Source organism: Nomascus leucogenys, chromosome 12 (assembly GCF_006542625.1).
Source record: "Nomascus leucogenys isolate Asia chromosome 12, Asia_NLE_v1, whole genome shotgun sequence".
NCBI lineage: Eukaryota > Metazoa > Chordata > Mammalia > Primates > Hylobatidae > Nomascus > Nomascus leucogenys.
The window spans coordinates 50,519,608-50,540,171 of NC_044392.1; the positions used below are offsets into that span (position 1 = coordinate 50,519,608).

The 20,564-nt window shown below is 41.3% G+C and overlaps 1 protein-coding gene across 1 annotated transcript in view; it reads left to right on the forward strand.

The window, feature by feature from the left end:
- Positions 1-8,501: 8,501 nt before the first annotated feature.
- The window catches only part of CTSS (cathepsin S), a 45,518-nt gene continuing 33,455 nt past the window's right edge, over positions 8,502-20,564 (forward strand). Inside the window, exons 1-3 of the mRNA XM_012511097.2 lie at positions 8,502-8,551; positions 16,353-16,449; positions 17,385-17,511. Coding sequence (XP_012366551.1) covers positions 17,386-17,511 — 126 coding nt within the window. The 5' untranslated portion in view covers positions 8,502-8,551; positions 16,353-16,449; position 17,385. The remainder of the gene's footprint in view (positions 8,552-16,352; positions 16,450-17,384; positions 17,512-20,564) is intronic.

Below are 20,564 nucleotides of genomic sequence, written 5' to 3' on the forward strand. Positions count from 1 at the left end.
CAAACTTAGGGAAGTCTCCTGTTAATGCTGTTAATTTTGCCTCACCTGACATTTTCTTCATAAATATTCAATGAAGCCACAAACAAAGGTGCTGTAACTTTTTGGAATCTGTCCAAGTTTAAAAGAAAAAAAATTATCAGCAGCAATTCTATAAAACAGAGGTATGTCAATTCCTTACTTTCTTTTGCTTTCTGTGTCAGTTGTTTGAAAAACACCAGAAGCTGACATGAGATTTTCTATATGTTGCCCAACAACTTGGTTTTCTGATTTTAGCTTCAGATTTTCTTCCTTACCTGCGTTTGCTCTTGCAGAGAAATCTTCAAGTATGCATTGGAATTTCCGCACTTGATTAATAAGTCCTGTTTTTTTCCTCCAGTTCCACCTGATTTTCAGCATCAACTGCATCCATGTCAGCACTCATCATCTTGGGTAACAAACTTTTGAGCCTTGGATACAAAATGCATGATGAATATTCATCCAGTTTGAGGGGCCAGGAGTGGGAGGGTTCGGGCGGATGCCTCAGGCGTGGACACTTGGACCAACTGACAACGGTGCTTTCCAAAACTGAATTTTGAAGATGATACCAAAAATAATCTCATTAATAATTTATTGATTATAAATAGGATAATGTTATGGATATTATCATTGAGTTAAATAAAATGGTTTTTCTTTTTTCTTCTATTTTTTTTTCCTCTTGAGACAGTCTTGCTGTATCCCCCAGGCTGGAATGCAGTGGTGCGACCTTGGCTTACTGCAACCTCCGCCTCCTGGGTTCAAGTGATTCTCCTGCCTCAGCCTCCCAAGTAGCTGGGACAACAGGTGCGCACCACTGTGCCCGGCTTATATATTATATAATATTATAATATATATTATATAATATAGTATAATATATAAATATTAATATATAAATGTTTATATATTAATATTAATATACATTATATATTATATATTAATATATATTATATATATTTTTAGTAGAGATGGGGTTTCACCATATTGGCCGGGCTAGTCTCGAACTCCTGACCTCGTGATCCGTGATCTGCCTGCCTCGGCCTCCCAAAGTGCTGGGATTACAGGCGTGAGCCACTGCGCCTGGCCTAAAATGTGGTTTAAAATTTTATCTCGCTTTTTTGTTTTGTTTTCCTTTTTTTTTTTTTTCTCAGATGGAGTCTTGCTCTGTTGCCCAGGCTGGAGTGCAGTGGTATGATCTCGGCTCACTGCAACCTCTGCCTCCTGGGTTCAAATGATTCTCATGCCTCACCCTCCTGAGTAGCTGGATTACAGGTGCCCACCACCATGCTTGGCTAATTTTTGTATTTTTAGTAAAGACAGGGTTTCACCATTTTGGCCAGGCTGGTCTCAAACTCCTGACCTCAGGTGATCCACCCGCCTCAGCCTCTCAAAGTGCTGGTATTACAGGCGTGAACCACCGTGCCTGGCCCGTGTTTTACTTTTTAAATATGGCCACTGGAGAACTTAGATTTACTGTGTGCCTTACACTGCATTTCTGTGGACGGCGCTGTTTCAGAGGTTGTGGAGGATGGTAAAATAATGAATCGGGGACTCAGGGACTTGCCCTTCCAGCATGGTGAACCACATAATTCAGACCAGCCTTCCCACTGAGGGCAAATAGAAAAGCTGGAAAGTACATCAGAAGTATCTACTTGAAGCCCTCAGAGACTTAACAAAGTAGCAAGGACTTACTGGGACAGATTGAAACCTTACATGACATTGCGGTTTGAAGTGTAATGATGGAATATTTAAGTGACCAGGGAAAGGCTAGCAACTTCCTAGCCTCAGTAGAAAATTCCATCTGCATCTTTATTTTATTTTATTGTTTTCATACCTGCTTCTGGATGCCATGTGTCTTTCTATTGAATACCTTCTTACTCTAGCTATCATAAAAGTACAAAAATTAATTTGTAAGACCCCCATCACTCAAAGCAATAATAATTTATCACTTGCATTCAATAAAAAAAATTCTGAGTATCTACTCTATAGAATTGCATGATTGCCTGCCATACCAACACCCTCAGGAATTACTTTCCCTTTCCTCTCTATTGAATTAAGGGTTGATATGAAAGAAGCCAATTATATTTTAGTGAAAGGCAACATAACATAGTGGTTAAGAGCATGAACTCTGGTGCCAGGCAGCCTAGATCCTGATTCTGCCTCTTCCATTTACTAGCAGGGTGATCTTGGGCTAGGTTAAGGGCTTTTGTAAAATAGAAAAAAGAATAATACCCACCTCGCAGGGTTTTTGTGGTGATGAAATGAGTCAATACATGTAAAGTGCTTAGAGCAGTGCCTGGCCAGAGTCAGAATGTCTGCTACATGAGAGTTGGCTAACACTGTTGAATCAGTGGGAATGAAATTCAGGCTCATTCAATAGAAGCCCAGTCTCAGGAGCTGCTGGAACAAGTCTAACTGAGGTCAAGTCTATTATGTTTACAGCAGTATTTCTAGTACTGTTTTCCATTGTGTACATGTACAGCCACATTATGGACTAAATCATATGAATTTTTATTGACATGTTTAAGAAACAAATAACCACTTTATAATACTTCTATCTATCTATCATCTATCTATCTATCTATCTATCTATCTATCTATCTATATATGCTTTTATTTTTCCGTGATTACAAACACAACTGAATATCAAATGCACAAAGTAAGAATTATACGGGGAAAAAAAATCAGATACGTTCATATATATATCACCTTTTCAAGGCTATTTCCATCCAGAATAACCTTGGTTTGCCAGGGCCAATAGAAAGAAGTCACAAAATCGCCTTTGGTCAAATTTGTGTGTTTGCTTTCTTCTATAATTCCAATACCTCCACCATCAACGACTTGAAATAGCTGCCAAGGTGTTATATAATCAGTGCCAGTGTCTTCATTCATTCTACAAGGAAGGCTGTCACTTCACACTTGGAAGGTTGCACAGCGGCCAGGCAGAGGCGCTCCTCACTTCCCAGACGGGGCGGCAGGGCAGAGGCGCTCCTCACTTCCCAGACGGGGTGGCCGGGCAGAGACTCTCCTCACTTCCTAGACGGGGTGGCGGCTGGGCAGAGGCTGTAATCTTAGCACTTTGGGAGGCCAAGGCAGGTGGCTGGGAGGTGGAGGTTGTAGCGAGCCGAGATCACGCCACCGCACTCCAGCCTGGGCAACTTTGAGCATTGAGTGAGCGAGACTCCGTCTGTAATCCCAGCACTTCGGGAGGCCGAGGCGGGCAGATCACTCGAGGTCAGGAGTTGGAGACCAGCCTGGCCAACACGGTGAAACCCCGTCTCCACCAAAAATACAAAAACCAGCCAGGCGTGGTGGTGTGCGCCCGCAATCCCAGGTATTCGGCAGGCCGAGGCAGGAGAATCACGGGAGCCCGAGGCAGGGAGGCTGCAGTGAGCCGAGATTATACCGCTGCACTCCAGCCTGGGCAACAGAGGGAGACCGTCTCAAAAAGAAAGAAAGAAAGGTATAATACTTCTTTAGGAGAGTATATATATATATATATTTTTTTTTTCTTTCTTTCTTTTTTTTTTTTTTTGAGACAGAGTCTCTGTCGCCCAGGCCGGAGTGCAGTGGTGCCATCTTGGCTCACTGCAACCTCTGCCTACCAGATTCAAGTGATTCTCTTGCCTCAGCCTCCCGAATAGCTGGGATTACAGGCATGCACCACCACACCTGGCTGATTTTTGCATTTTTAGTTTCACCATGTTAGCCAGACTGGTCTTGAACTCCTGACCTCAGGTGATTCACCCGCCTCAGCCTCCCAAAGTGCTGGGATTACAGGCGTGAGGCACTGCTCCCGGCCTCTATTTTTGGTTTTAAACAGCCTCTTTACATGTCTTTTAGAACACAACCCTTTTGCAAGTTGGAAACTGCTTGTATGTATAGGACTTAAAATACACTGGTTAAAGAAGGCTATTACTGGCCTGCACTTGCACTTTAGAAATAAAGTGAAGCAACTGTAATTCATCTGTAGCCTTAGCACCACCTTAGGTATCTTTACTTCCTCTGCCTCTTCTGTTATAGCTGCCATTGGTAACATGTGCCTCTACCAAAGGGCTGGGCTGACTTACCAGGTAGATGTAAGAAGGAGAAATGACTTGAAGGAAAGTTGTTCTGTGCTCATGTTTCCTGTTTTTAATGTTTGTGGCACTATGCCCACACTTCCACCACTTCCTTCCACAATGATCTTGCTTAAGCCTCCCTAAGTTCCAGTTTCTTCATCTATAGAAGAGGGACACCGCTGCTACCAACACCATCTCATTGGTACAGTTACAATTGATGTTTTCAACGTCCCTGACAATACAGTTAAATAGAAGCTTCAGAATCCTGCCTCATTATCGTACGTTCAAAAGCTTTCATTCTCATTGGTTCTGCAGATTCCTAGGGAAAATTAGTGAACCACGAAAAGACTCTCCCATTTCTAGCAAAGGCATTTCTAGTATGTTGAATAAAGGCACTACATAGTTCTCTTAAAAGTAGAGCAACTAGGTCGGGCGCGGTGGCTCACGCCTGTAATCCCAGCACTTTGGGAGGCCGAGGCGGGCGGATCACGAGGTCAGGAGATCGAGACCATCCTGGTTAACACGGTGAAACCCCGTCTCTACTAAAAATACAAAAAATTAGCCGGGCGCAGTGGCGGGTGCCTGTAGTCCCAGCTACTCGGGGGGCTGAGGCAGGAGAATGGCATGAACCTGGGAGGCAGAGCTTGCAGTGAGCTGAGATTGCGCCACTGCACTCCGGGCTGGGCGAAAGAGCGAGACCCTGTCTCAAAAAAAAAAAAAAAAAAAGTAGAGCAACTAATTTGATATTAGTTGTCCTTGAGATTAAGCCATGTTTAGGCATCCATCTTCTATAACTCCCAACTAGATTTTCGCAGCCTAAGATAGGATTTGTGCATTTTTTTTCTCTCATATCTTCTTAAATACTTCAAATATGTTAGCTGACTGACTAGCCAAGATGCCAAGTGGGGTAGCTTACACCTCTGGTGGCCAAAGTTTGGTCACCAGATTCCTGCAAATCCTTCATTCTTTCATCAAATATTTACTGAGTGCTAGATACTGTTCTAGGTGCTTGAGATACATCTGAACAACAAAAATCCCTGTTTTGTGGGATATTTGTCCTTGACAATATTTTCATTAGTCTTCAGTTAAATGATTAAAATATAGACAATGGAGTGAGACTTTTTTGTTTTGTTTTGTTGTTTTGAGACAGGGTCTCTCTCTCGCTGTCACCCAGGCTGGAGTGCAGTGGTGCCATCCTGGTTCACTGCAGCCTTGACCTCCAGCGCTCAGGTGACCCTCCCACCTCAGCCTCCTGAGTAGCTGGGATTATAGGCACACACTACCATGCCCAGCTAATTTTTTGTAGTTTTAGTAGAGACGAGGTTTCGCCATCTTGCCCAGACTGGTCTTGAACTCCTGGCCTGAAGTGATCTCCCTGCCTCGACCTCCCAAAGTGCTGGGATTACAGGTATAAGCCACCACACCCAGCTGGAGTGAGTTTTTAACAAAACTAAATATAAGCAACTTCTAAATTCTGAGATTATTTCCTTTTTATCCTTTTTTGGTGTTAAAATGCTCATTCAATTTTGAAATGATGATGAGTGAAGATAATACATTTTAAATATCCTTATTTGATAAACTAAAAAAAAAAACCTTAAGTTGGCCCTCTAATATTTTCTTCAAGTTTTACTATTCTGTAAAATCTGAAACTGAGAAACTATAGTAATTCAAGCCAGTATTGCGACTTCTTACAATGCCAAGTCTTGAACAAAACAAGAAAGATTCAAAGAAAAGGAACTTAAGTAGATGCCGTTCCTTCTGAGTCCAGCCCAGTTGCATGCTGGTAAGTGTTTAACAACTGGCTCTCCAGATTAAAACAATAAATAGGCCGGGCGCAGTGGCTCAGATCTGTAAACCTAGCACTTTGGGAGGCCGAGGCAGGCAGATCACTTGAACTCAGGAAGGTGGAGACCAGCCAGGCAAATGTGGTGAAACCCCATCTCTACAAAAAAATACAAAAATTAGCCAGGCGTGGGCTGGGCGCAGTGGCTTACGCTTGTAATCCCAGCACTTTGGTAGGCTGAGGTGGCGGATTACCTGAGGTCAGGAGTTTGAGACCAGCCTGGCCATTATGGTGAAACCCTGTCTCTACTAAAAATACAACAAATTAGCCGGGTGTGGTGGCGTATGCCTATAATCCCAGCTACTCAGGAGGCTGAGGCAGGAGAATTGATTGAACCCTGGGGATGGAGGTTGCAGTGAGCCAAGATCACGCCACTGCACTCCAGCCTGGGCGACAGAGTAAGACTCTGTCTCAAAAAAAAAAAAAAAAAAAAAAAAAATTAGCCAGGCATGGTGGTGGGCAGCTGAAGCAGGAGAATCACTTGAACCTGGAAGGTGGAGGCTGCAGTGAGCTAAGATCACGCCACTGCACTCCAGCCTGGGTGACAGAGTGAGACTCTGTCTCAAAAAAATAAATAATAAAATAAAATAAAATAAGGAAGACCTGATTTGTAGAGTTTGCTTATTTTAAGCTACCAATGCAATGCTACTAAAGATGGAGTGAGGATGAAGTGGGTATAAGTAGCTTTCGTGAACGAGTGTCAATACAAGCCAGCTCTGAGACACCGCTGTTCCAGCCTGGTATGAAATACAATATCTAGCCCAGGCATCAAGGATGTTGAAAATGGTGTGGACTTTGAGTTTCAGTTCCACCACTTATTTCCACAATGGTTTTAGACAAGGCTTTCTGAGTCTCAGTTTCCTAATCTATAGAATAGGGATACTATTGCTACCACTACCACCTCATATGTTGTTGGGAGGATCAAATAAAATAATGGGCAGGAAAGAGCTTCAGTGGCTGTACAATGCCTGGCACAGAAAATGCATAATATCTGTATTTAATTCATTAAAACATGTCGATTTGGGTATTTCCTCTTTTCCATATTTGCTAGAAACTTCCTATTTTGAAAAAAAATAACAGAGTTTGAGAGTTCAAAGATAAAATGCACAACTTAATATCATTTATTGAAAGCACAATTTTGCTGCAAGTGCTTTTCTAAAAAGAGTACTGCCAGAGTAGCTCAACAGTCTTTATTTAGTCCAAAAGATGGCCAAGCGCAGTGGCTCACGCCTGTAATCCCAGCACTTCGGGAGGCCAAGGTGAGTGGATCAACTGAGGTCAGGAGTTCAAGACCAGCCTGATCAACACGGAGAACCCCACCATCTCTACTTAAAATACAAAATTAACTGGGTGTGGTGGTGAACACCTGTAGTCTCAGCTACTTGGGAGGCTAAGGCAGAAGAATCACTTGAACCCAAGAGATGTAGGTTGCAGTGAGCCAAGATTGCACCACTGCACTCCAGCCTGGGTGACAGAGTGAGACTCCATCTCAAAAAAAAAAAAGGGCAGGAAATACAGAACATCAAAACATCTCCTCTGATGTTCTTCCCTTTGCTTCTTGAGGTGGCAGTTTAGACCATTGATTTTTAGCCATTCTTCTTTTCTTCTTTTTTTTTTTTTTTTTTTGAGACAGAGTCTCGCTCTCGCCCAGGCTGGAGTGCAGTGGCGTGATCCCAGCTCACTGCAAGCCTCCCAGGCTCACGCCATTCTCCTGCCTCAGCCTCCTGAGTAGCTGGGACTACAGGCGCCCGCTACCATGCCCAGCTAATTTTTTTGTATTTTTAGTAGAGACGGGGTTTCACCATGTTAGCCAGGATGGTCTTAATCTCCTGACCTCGTGATCCGCCCGCCTCCGCCTCCCAAAGTGCTGGGATTACAGGCGTGAGCCACCGCACCCGGCCTCTTCTTTTCTAATATATGCATTAAAACGTTATAAATTTCTTTCCAAGCACTGGTTTAGCTGGATCTCACACATTTTTATATGTCATTTTAAAAAATTATTGCTCAGTTCAAAATATTTTCTAATTGTCATTATGATTTCTTCTTCTTAATAACCATGGTTATTAAGAAGTATATCACTTAAATGGGAGGTTTTCTAATTACCTTTTTGTTATTGAGCCTAGCTTAATCTCACTGTGGTCAGAGAACATACTCTAAATCACTTGAATATTTTATGGCCCAGCACATACAGAGTCAATTTTGTTAAATATTCTACGTGCCCTTCAAAATAAATATTCTGAGCCCAGTGCAGTGGCTTGGGGCTGGGGTCCCAGCTACTTGGGAGGCTAAGCTGGGAGGATCACTTGGGCCCAGCAGTTCAAAGCTGCAGTGAGCCATGATCCTGCCTCTGCTCTCCAGCTTGGGTGAAAAAAAAAAAGGATTCTGTTATTGAGAACAGGTTCTAGATATCTTAATTAGGACAAGTTCATTAATCGCGTTATTCAAATCTTCTATATCGTTATTAATTTATTCCATTTGCTTATTCTACAAGCTATTGAAAGAGGTATCTCAAAGCCTCCCACTATGATTGCAGATTTTGTCTATTTTTCCTTTTAGCTCTGGCAATCTTTGCTTCATGGGACTCAGAGGCCATGTTTTGAGGAGCACACAGATTTAAGATTATAATCTCTTCCTGGTGGGTCTCTTCATCATTTATTTCTTTATCATTATGAAAGTTCCCTCTTTAGCCTCATAATGCTTCTTGCTTTAAAGTCTACTCTGACTGATATTTGAATAATTATACCCACATTTTGCTGTTGCTTGCGTTTGTGTGATCTAGCTTTTAGCTTCCTATTATTGTCAACCTTTCTGTGTTTTTGTATTAAAGATGTTTTTCTTGGCCAGGCGTGGTGGCTCATGCCTGTAATCCCAGCACTTTGGGAGGCTGAGGTGGGCGGATCACCTGAGGTCAGGAGTTTGAGACCAGCCTGGCCAACATGGCGAAACCCCGTCTCTACTAAAAATACAAAAACTAGCCAGGCGTGGTGGCATGCCTGTAATCCCAGCTACTCAGGAAGCTGAGAATCACTTGAACCCGGGAGACAGAGTTTGCTGTGAGCCAAGATCATGCCACTGCACTCCAGCCTAGGCGACAGAGCAAGGCTCTGTCTCGAAAAAAAAAAATAAATAAATAAAAATAAAAAATGCCGGGAGCATTAGTATTTCAAATGAATACCCTAAATGGTAGCACTTGCTCATAATCATCTATCTTAATCCTGAGTACTTTATTAGAAACTTGTTCTGCAAAAGGAACGGACTCAGGAATAATTAGTTGGAACTGTAAAATCTTACCATCTCATGGAGCAATATTATAATTACATTCTATTGCTGGTGTCTTCCACTGTTTAGTTGCCAGTAAGTCAGCATTTCCTTACTTATGCATAGGGAAAGTGAGCCATGGGCATGTTAACTCACTTGCTCCAGGCCTTATAACCAATAGATGGCAGAACCAAGACATACGCAAAAGCTTTTAAGCTTTTTACTCAGCCCACGTCCTGACAACAGAAAATACAATAGCAGTTAATATGTCACTTGTTCTTTTTGTCACAAAAGGTAATTCATCTCTATTCTCCCTGCCTTCCATAAGTAAAATTTTGGTTTCTTCTACAACCTACATATTAACCAGGGGTCATGTGTATCAGACAAATAAACACAGTCTCTGCTTACTTACTGAGTCCAAAGGCAGGCTGGGAAGAAGTGGGTATGTCCCTGAGAGCCCTGTTTCATTTTGGGACCAACTCAACTTAGTTTCTTGGTAAATCTGGAATTAATTTATGGATTTAGAAATAAGGGAAGACATTTAGATGGCCGCTGCCGTCCTGAATCCGGTTTAGAGTACCACTAGAAAACACAATTAACCCCAAAATTTTTTCCCACTTGGTAGAGGATTACCGGAAACAGCTAGAGATATAATTTCATATACAATTCCATGTAGGCAATACCCAGGAATGGAGGCAGAAGGTGTGCTGTTGCCTAATCACCACGTTTATGCTCTGTACTGAGTGTAGATTTATAGACCTCGTCTGACAGAGAAATAATGACTGGAAAAATACGTGCTCCCTTGTAAAAGCAGTTGTCTACCATTTTAATCTTGATGGAAAGAAATTTGTTCCTATGCTAATTTCTCATTAAGGAAATTGAACTATCTATTTCTGTGGATAGAAATACATATAAAGGTATCAAGGCTAAAAGCAAAAAACATCAGGTATGAGATCAGATGTGTAAAGAAGGATAGAGAAGGCAACCTGAAATTATTGAGAGCTCCACAATAGCTTTCTTCTTGAGTTTCCTGTGTTCGCAGCCTGAGAAAAGCACCTTCCCCATTCTAGCTTCTGACACTCCACCCTTGTTTTTCCAAACTCAACACGGCTGTGGATGTCAATACTGGGTTCATGTATCCGGGTACTACAGTTTATTTAAAAAGTGCAGGAAGCAGCCAGGCACGGTGGCTTGCGCCTGTAATCCCAGCACTTTGGGAGGCCAAGGCGGGCGGATCACCTGAGGTCAGGGGTTTGAAACCAGCCTGGCCAAAGTGGCGAAACCCTGTCCCTACTAAAAATACAAAATTAGCCTGGCATGCTGGCCCATGCCTGTAATCCCAGCTACTTGGGAGGCTGAGGCAGGAGAATCTCTTGAACCCGGGAGGCGGAGGTTGCAGTGAGCCGAGATCGTGCCATTGCACTCCAGCCTGGACAACAAGAGTGAAACTTCATCTAAAAAAAAAAAAAAAAAGTGCAGGAAACTCAAAGAACCTATTAAAGGCCAGAAAGTCGGTGAGGTTTGTTTATTGTGTAACCACAAACATCACCAAAACCACACAGAGAGGACTGCTTAACCTATGATGCCACTGAGCAGACACAATATTTGACATAAACACTACAGTTTGAACAGGTGACACTGGGGGCCAGATGTTAGAATATCTGCTGCTGCTCTTGCTCCTGCTGGTGCTGCTGCTGCTGGGAGACACCTCTACTGCCATTCTCACCAAAAGGAGGATTTTACATACTTCTGGTTCGTCACTTACCCACTTGCAAAATGATGTTCTATACAGGTGTGCCTGACTGGCAAAGGCTAGGTCTCATGTCTGTGCCTTAACTGCATTGGAGCCTTGAAGATGGAGTTTTGGCTTCAACTTGGAGAAGCAAAATTTATAACGTGGGAAATTCTCCAAACATGGGAATATTGTTCAAAAGATGCTAGGTGGCCATAAAAATAAATGAACACTGTATATACTACTGTGGCGTTATCAGGATTTAATTGCTGAAGTATAATTTCTAAAAAGCTGAGAACAAATATACAATGAACACATCAAAGATATTCTTTAACTCATTAATTAATAAGGGATCAGTAAGATTAAAGTCAGTTCAAATAAGAATTTGAGGCTGGGCACGGTGGCTCATGCCTGTAATCCCAGCACTCTGGGAAGCCGAGGCGGGTGGATCACCTGAGGTCAGGAGTTTGAGACCGGCCTGGCCAACATGGTGAAACCCTGTATCTACTAAAAATGCAAAAATTAGCTGGGCCTGGTGGTGCACGCCTGTAATCTCAGCTACTGGGGAGGCCGAGGCAGGAGAATCGCTTAAATCTGGGAGGCAGAGGTTATAGTGAGCTGAGATCCGAGATCGCACACTGCACTCCAGTGTGGGCGACGAAGTAAGACTGTGTCTCAAAAAAAAAAAAAAAAAAAAAAAAGAATTTGACTGACAGAGATCTACATTCTCTATTTCTCTATTCAGTAAAATCTACAATACAAAATTTATTTGCATTGCCATGTATAGGGATCATTTGCATAGTTATCAGTTTTTTACAACTTAACTCTGAAAAGAATCAAACAATTCCTGTAAAGGTCCACTAAATAATACCCAGCACGTCACTGAAAGGACACCTGCTAATCTCTTTCACCTGAATAATTATTCTTAATAAAATGTTAAGTGATTGACTGAAATAAAAAAATGCTAAGTGAAAAAACAAGATAGAGAAAAGTATGTATAATATGTTAGTGTTCACTTAAGATGAAAGACTATTAATATATAGGCATATTTGCATATTTTTAAAAATAGGAAGATAAACCATAAATTGTTTAAATGATTACCAATTAAGGAAAAAAGGAAATCGTGTAAAACAGACAAAAGGAGAGGCTAGAGTTCTTTGAATGTACCTCATTGTGTTGATTTCACTTTGGATACACATAGATGTTTTACATAATTATAAAATGAAATTACGTAAGTGTAAAAAGCAATCCCTAAAAGAAAGAAGTGAAATGAAACAAATAAACCTGTGTATGGAGGTGGAGCATAACCATACAGGGAACTATTCCAGGTGACTTCAAAACACAGTAATTGACTTACATCCTTAGCTACATTAGGCTTAATGGAGAAAAACCTGTCCCCCTCCACTTTAAAATCTCTAATTTGTTTTCATTAATAATCTTATTGGCGTAGGCTTGTTGTTGTTATTCTGCAATTTTACAGGATAAATTAAACAAGTACTTGAGTTGATATTTTAGAGAACCCAGATTTTTTATGCATGTTTGAAAAGAAGTGCAGATATAAGATTGATGGGGTGAGTAAATCCTATAGTCTTGAATTTGAATTTGAAGTATCAGTGTTAGCTTGTGATCTATTTAATTTTTTTAAAAAAGATATTTCTTAGCTCTATCTACTGAAAAGGCTTAGCAACAATGGTCAATCTGCGATCCCAAACACTACTAGTTCCTAGATTATGGTATTTAAACATTGTTTCCACTAAAAGGAACCAGAGCTCCTTGGAGAAATGGCTGATTCCAGATCTGGGGCAGGAATTGTTCAAGACAAACCTGCAATAGCCTGTCATATTAGAAAGAAAGGAAGCTTTTAAAGAGTGCTAATATTATATACAAACTCTGTCTGCACTAAATAGCCAGTTTGAATAAATTCCTACAGACCAAAAATGAGACAATATGAATATCAATAAGGATAAAACTGGAATGGATTGAAACACATCAAATATGTTTAAATCCATGAATTCATAATGATATAAACATAACTCAATGGTTTCACAATATATGGAGCTTATTTAAATCTCAATTCAAACAAACTATTAAAAAATGTATAAGACAGTCCAGGAAATGTGAACATTGATAGGATGTCTGATGACATTAAGAAACTGTTGTCTTAATTTCTTATGACAATAAAGTGGCTCACACCTGTAATCCCAGTACTTTGGGAGGCTGAGGTGGGCAGATTACCTAAGGTCAGGAGATCGAGACCAGCCTGGCCAACGTGGTGAAACCCCATCTCTACTAAAAATACAAAAATTAGCTGGGTATGGTGGCACATGCCTGTAATCCCAGCTACTTGGGAGGCTGAGGCAGGAGAATCGCTTGAACTCGGGAGGCAGAGATTGCAGTGAGCTGGGATCACACCACTGCACTCCAGCCTGGGCAAGTGAGTAAGACTCTGTCTCAAAAAAAAAAAAAAAAAAAAATTATTGTTCATTTATTTTAGATGTGATAATGGTATTGTGGTATTATATTTGCTTAATAGTCTCTGTCTTTTAAAGACACACACAGGGACATTTACATATGAAATGACAGAATGTCTAGAATTTATTTAGTATAATTCAGGTTGTGGGAGTGGGAATATAAATAAAATAAGATTGGCCATGTACTGATCATTGTTGAAACAAGACAATGGTTTCATGGCAGCTCATTTTACTACTAGCTTTACTTTTACATGTGTTTTAAATTTTCCATAAGAAGTATCTTTTAAAAAAAAACCTGTATGGCTACAAAGACAAACATGTCTACTACAGCTGAGATGAATCAACATTATAGTGATGTTACTTCTCCCTAAATTTATGCATATATTCAAATAAAAACTCTATTAGCCAGATGTGGGGGCTCATGCCTGTAATCCCAGCACTTTAGGAGGCCGAGGTGGGCAGATTGCTTGAGCCCAGGAGTTTGAGGCCAGCCTGGGCAACATGGTGAAACCCCTTATCTACAAAAAACAAAAAACAAAATCAGCCAGGCATGGTGGTGTGCACCTGTAGTCCCAGCCACTCCAGAGGCTGAGGCGGGAGGATCACTTGAGCCCAGGAGGTCAAGGCTGCAGTGAGCCATGATTGCATCACTGCACTCCAGCCTGGGTGACAGAATGAAACCCTGTCTCCAAAAGAAAAAAGCAAAAAACTCTAACAGTTTTTCAGGGAACTTGATAAACTGATTCAAAAAATTCATATAGACCAGGCGCGGTGGCTCACGCTTGTAATCCCAACACTTTGGGAGGCCGAGGTGGGCAGATCACGAGGTCAGGAGATCGAGACCACGGTGAAACCCCATCTCTACTAAAAAATACAAAAAATTAGTCGGGCGTGGTGGCAGCCGCCTGTAGTCCCAGCTACTCAGAGAGGCTGAGGCAGGAGAACGGCGTGAACCTGGGAGGCGGAGCTTGCAGTGAGCCGAGATTGCGCCATTGCACTCCAGCCTGGGCGACAGAGCGAGACTCCATCTCAAAAAAAGAAAAAAAAAATTCATATAAAGAAGAGTTAACAAGTACAAAATGCAAAGACAATGTTTAAAAAGAAGAACAAAGATAGGGTGGCCTAGATGACTTGCCTCACCAGACATCGAGACATATTACAAAGCTGTTTGAATTAAAACTGTGTGATACTGAAGTAGCAATAGATAAAAAGAACAGCTTCATGAGATCAGAAACTGACCTATCTATGTATGAGAATTTGGTGTATGATAGAGGTAGAATCAAAATTGGAAAACAAATAAAATAAGCTCCCTACCTCATACCATACACAAAACTAAATTCCAGGTGAATTAAACACCTAAAAGCAGTAGCCACAGAAAAGATAAATAAAACACTCTCTGAAAGTATAAAAATAAGATGAGTGTATCTTTATTACATTTGGATGAAGAAAACTTTCTTATACAAAACACAAACAGTATAGATTGATTATATGGAAAAGCTGAATAAAATGTTCTACCTCAACATAAAAAAATTTCATATAGAAAAACTCACTACAAACAAGGCTAAAGGAGAAGTGGAATTTCATAGGCTTATTCAAAGGAAGAAAAAACAAAATAAAAGACAAGTGGAAGTCTAGGGGAAGATGTTTTTAAGGGTATATAACTGTCAAAGATTAGAAGCCAGAATACATTTTTAAAACACATACACCTTGGCCGGGCATAGTGGCTCACACCTGTAATCAAGCACTTTGGGAGCTGAGGCGGGTGGATCACGAGGTCAAGAGTTCAAGACCAGCCTGCCCAATATGGTGAAACCCTGTCTCTACTAAAAATACAAAAATTAGCTGGACATGCTGGCAGGTGCCTGTAATCCCAGCTACTTGGGAGTCTGAGGCAGAGAATCGCTTGAACCTGGGAGGCAGATGTTGCAGTGAGTCAAGATCGCACCAATGCACTCCAGCATGGGAGACAAAGCATGACTCCGTCTCGGAAAACACACACACACACACACACACACACACACACACACACACCTCCCACAAATCACTAAGAAAATGCAACAATACAATAGAAAAATGAGCAAAACAGATGAACAGGAAATTCACAGAAAATTCAAACGGTCAATAAATGTGTGAAAAGATCCTCAACCTCATTAGTAATTAGGAAAATGCAAATTTAAAAGATGGTAGTTCATCTTGCTCCCACCCCACTTAGGTAACCATTCTCAATTGGATATATTTGAGTGTATCCTTTTTTCCATGAATATACTAACACATACACACACACGCATATTACTAAACTATACATATAGTATATATTAATAAAGACATTTTGAGTTGAAGAACGAAGGAATGGCTGAGTGAGAACCAGACAATATCAGATCATGAATGAGTTGTGTTAAAAGCAGTAAGACAGGTTTTCCTAGGAAATCATAGAAGGAGCTGGGATTTGGGGAGCTTTATCTTAATCTCTTTATAACTAAATGTTTTCCATGTAAAAGTTGGTGTTTTTAAAATTTAATTTAATTTTTTTGAGATAGGGTCTTGATATGTCATCCAGGCTGAAACACAGTGGCATAATCATGGCTCACTGCAGCCTTGTCCTCCTAGACTCAAGCAATTCTCCCACCTCAGCCTCCCTCTCAGCTGGGACTACAAGCATGCACCACCATGCCCAGCTAATTAAAAAAATTTTTTTTGCAGAGACAGGGTCTCACTATATTGCCTAGGCTGGTCTTGAACTCCTGGCCTCAAGTGATCCTCCCACCTCAGCCTCCCAAAGTGCTGGGATTATAGGCATGAGCCACCGGGCTCAGACAAGGGCTCTTCTTGATGGCTTACTGTATCCACTTTGTCCCCAGGACCATAGGGATATGACTAGAGGTGACTGTACTAGCTAGATTTTAAACGAAACTGAAATGAAAGTTCACTTCCTCATTATGAGTACCTCATGTGACAAGTTCCAATTTCTTTTAAAGTCAATTGAACTGAAATCTCCTTGTTGCTTTGAAATCTTAGAAGAGAGCCCACTAATTCAAGGACTCTTACTGTGGGAGCACCTGCTGGTTCTATCACGTATGTACTGTTTGTTCTTTTTCTCCCATTTGGTCTTCAAACACTCTGTGTTTGTAACTTGTTCTGCCTGCTAGGTTTTAAATCTTTGGTTTCAGGAAGTAAACTAAAAAATCGTGTCATTCAATTTGCCTCCTCTCTATTTTTAAAAAGTTAATGTCTGTTTGAGCATCTAAGCATCTAAGTTGAGACTGAAACATGGCTTTCTTTGGAATATAATTTAAAGGTTCGCATGTTGAAAATTCCAGATGTTTTCAATTAAAAAGAAATGGAAAAGAAAGAGAATCCAGTTTGAGGGAGCTAGTCGCTGAATTTCTGTTGAAGTCTCTTGAATTAAATACAGAAGTGGCATTTTGAAGAGTAGTTAATTGCCTCATTTGAAACAGATGTCTGATCATTGAAAAAAACATAAAAAGGAAAATTACCTACCTAAAGATGTGAAAGCAATAGATGAGAATTGTCTTTTAACTATCTGTAAAGACTGGATATTTAAATAGCTCAGTTAAGAAGAGCCCATGTATTCAAAAATTCAGGAGATAAACTGATTTTTCAGAGTTTGTCTCTCTTAAGGATGATTTTTTTTTTTTTTTTTTTTGAGAGAGAGAGAGAGAGAAAGAGATTTCCTTTGATTAGATTTGTTGGAAAATCCTGGAAAGTCCCTGTTTTCTAACCTTCTAGATGTGTTTGGTTTACCAGATATTGGGAAATTCCTGGAAATCACTTTTTAAAGTGCTACTAAGCATTGGAAGTAGTATTTCAGACATAAATCTGCAGCTGTTCCCTCTGACTATATATCCCAGGAATTTTCCTGTATAATCCTGTTTCTAATAGTCTGTCCCTTTGATAGACTTTGCATTGTTATTTACTCTTATGAAATCATGCGGTCACAACATATGCAGCTAATAGCAACACTTCCTATGTTCCCTTTCCTTACACAGAATGAAATGGCTGGTTTGTGTGCTCTTGGTGTGCTCCTCTGCAGTGGCACAGTTGCATAAAGATCCTACCCTGGATCACCACTGGCATCTCTGGAAGAAAACCTATGGCAAACAATACAAGGAAAAGGTAGATTGGATTGCCACTCGAGCGATATGCTTTTAAAGGAGTACTGTTTTCTACCTCTCAAAATTGTGTTCTTACAGGCAGTGTTTTCAGTAAATATTTAGGCTGGGTGTGGTGGCTCGCACCTGTAATCCTAGCCCTTTGGGAGGCCAAGGTGAGCGGATCACCTGAGGTCAGGAGTTCAAGACCAGCCTAGCCAACATGGCGAAACCCCGTCTGTACTAAAAATACAAAAATTAGCTGGATGTGGTGGTGGGCGCCTGTAATCCCAGCTACTCGGGAGGCTGAGGCAAGAGAATCGCTTGAGCCAGGGAGGCGGAGGTTGCAGTGAGCCAAGATTGTGCCATTGCACTCCAGCCTGGGTGACAGAGTGAGACTCCATCTCAAAAATAAATAAATAAATATTATGTACTTGTTTCTTGCCAGATACTGTTCTTGGTACCATACAGCAGGAATCAAAACAAAATTCCTGTTATGGAGCTTATATCATAGTGAGAGAGACAGGAAATAAGGAAATAAACAAGCAGATATGTAGTACGCTAGATGGTGATAAGTGTTGTAGATAAAAATAATGGAAGGCATGGACAGTAGGAAGGGCCCTGGGTGGTGGTGGTGGTAAGAAGTCTATCTATATGACAGGAGGGTTAGGGAAGCCCTCACGGATAAGGGTGCCATTTGAGCAGAGAATTGATGGAAGCCAGGGAGCAAGCAAAATACATAATAGAGTGAAGGTCTCAGGCCAAGGGCAAATGAGCACAAGCTCCTGAGGAAGGGCCACATTTGGGATGGCCGAGGAGCAAAAAGGCGTTATTACCCACATAGTGTGGCCAGATATTGTTTCTTGACTATCACTTCCCATTTTGTGCTTTTGTTTTTATTTCAAAGCACACTTGCTGGTAAGACCTTAACCCTACTGCTTTAAATAACTAAGTCCTGGCCGGGCGCGGTGGCCTACGCTTGTAATCCCAGCACTTTGGGAGGCCGAGGCGGGCGGATCACGAGGTCAGGAGATCGAGACCATGGTGAAACCCCGTCTCTACTAAAAAAAATACAAAAAATTAGCCGGGCGTGGTGGCGGGCGCCTGTAGTCCCAGCTACTCGGGAGGCTGAGGCAGGAGAATGGCGTGAACCCGGGAGGCGGAGCTTGCAGTGAGCCGAGATTGCGACACTGCACTCTAGCCTGGGCGACAGAGCGAGACTCCGTCTCAAAAAAAAAAACAAAAAAACACTAAGTCCTGTAACTATGTAATATTTCTGTTTGTAAGCTAGCATCATATATTTATTTATTTGACATATTATTTTGTATAAAAATGACACTCTTAGGTCATACACTCTTAAGTTTTATTTTTATTTATTTATAATTAAATAATAATTGTGTATATTTATGGAGTACAATGTGATGTTATGATACAAATATACATTGCAGAATGATTAAATTAGACTAATTAACATATTCAGCACCTCACATACTTATCCTTTCACTGTGATAAGAACATTTAAAATCTACCCTTTCAGTAATTTTGACATATAAAATACATTATTATTATTATCCGTAGTCACCATGCTATGCAATAAATTGCTAGAATGTATTCTTCTTGTCAAATGAAACTCTGTACTCTTTGCCTAACATCTCCCCTTTCCCTGTCTACCCTCCTCCCAGCCTCTGCTAACCACCATTCTACTCTCTACTTTCATGAGTTCAACTGTTTTAGATTCCACATGTAAATGAGATTATGCAGTATTTGTCTTTCTGTGCCTGGCTTATTTCACTTAGCATAACGTTCTCTAGACCCATCCATGTTGTTGAAAATGACAGAATTTCCTTTTTTTTTTTAAGGCTAAATAGTATTCCATTATGTATGGAATACAATACATACCACACTTCTTTATCCATTCTTTTTTTTTTTTTTTTTTTTGTTTGAGACGGAGTCTTGCTCTGTCCCCCAGGCTGGAGTGCAGTGGTGCGATCTCGGCTCACTGCAAGCTCCGCCTCCCGGGTTCACGCCATTCTCCTGCCTCAGCCACCCGAGTAGCTGGGACTACAGGCGCCCGCCAATACGTACGGCTAATTTTTTGTATTTTTAGTAAAGACGGGGTTTCACCGTGTTAGCCAGGATGGTCTCGATCTCCTGACCTCGTGATCCGCCCGCCTCAGCCTCCCAAAGTGCTGGGATTACAGGCTTGAGCCACCGCGCCCGGCCTATCCATTCATCTTTTAATGGACACTTTATAAGGTTGATTCTGTATCTTGGCTATTGTGAATAATGCTACAATGGACATGGAGGTGCAGCTATCTCGTTGACATACTGATTGCACTTCCTTGGGACATATACCCAGAAGTGAGATTGCTGGATGATAAGGTAATTATATTTTTAATTTTTTGAGGAATCTCCATACTGTTTTCCCAAATGGCTGTACTAATTTACATTCCCACTAGCAGTGTATGAGGGTCCCCTTTTCTCCACGTCCTCACCAACACTTATCTTTCATCCTTTTGATAATAGCCATTCTAACAGATGTGAGGTGATATCTCATTGTGGTTTTACTTTACATTTCCCTGATGACTGGTGATGTTAAGCATTTTTTCTCGTATCTGTTGGCCATTTGTATGTGTCTTGTTTTGAGAAATGTCTATTCAGGTCTTCTGCCCATTTTTAAACAGGGTTGTTTTCTTTTTTTTTTTTTTTTTGAGACGGAGTCTCGCTCTGTTGCCCAGGCTGGAGTGCAGTGGCGCAATCTCGGCTCACTGCAAGCTCCGCCTCCCGGGTTCATGCCATTCTCCTGCCTCAGCCTCTCCGAGTAGCTGGGACTACAGGTGCCCGCCACCACATCCGGCTAATTTTTTTTGTATTTTTAGTAGAGACGGGGTTTCACCGTGGTCTCGATCTCCGGACCTCGTGATCCATCCGCCTCGGCCTCCCAAAGTGCTGGGATTACAAGCGTGAGCCACCTTGCCCAGCCAGGGTTATTTTCTTGATAGTTTCTTTGAGTTCCTTCTATATTTGGGATATTAGCCCCTTATCAAATGTATGATTTGCAAATATTTTCTCCCAATC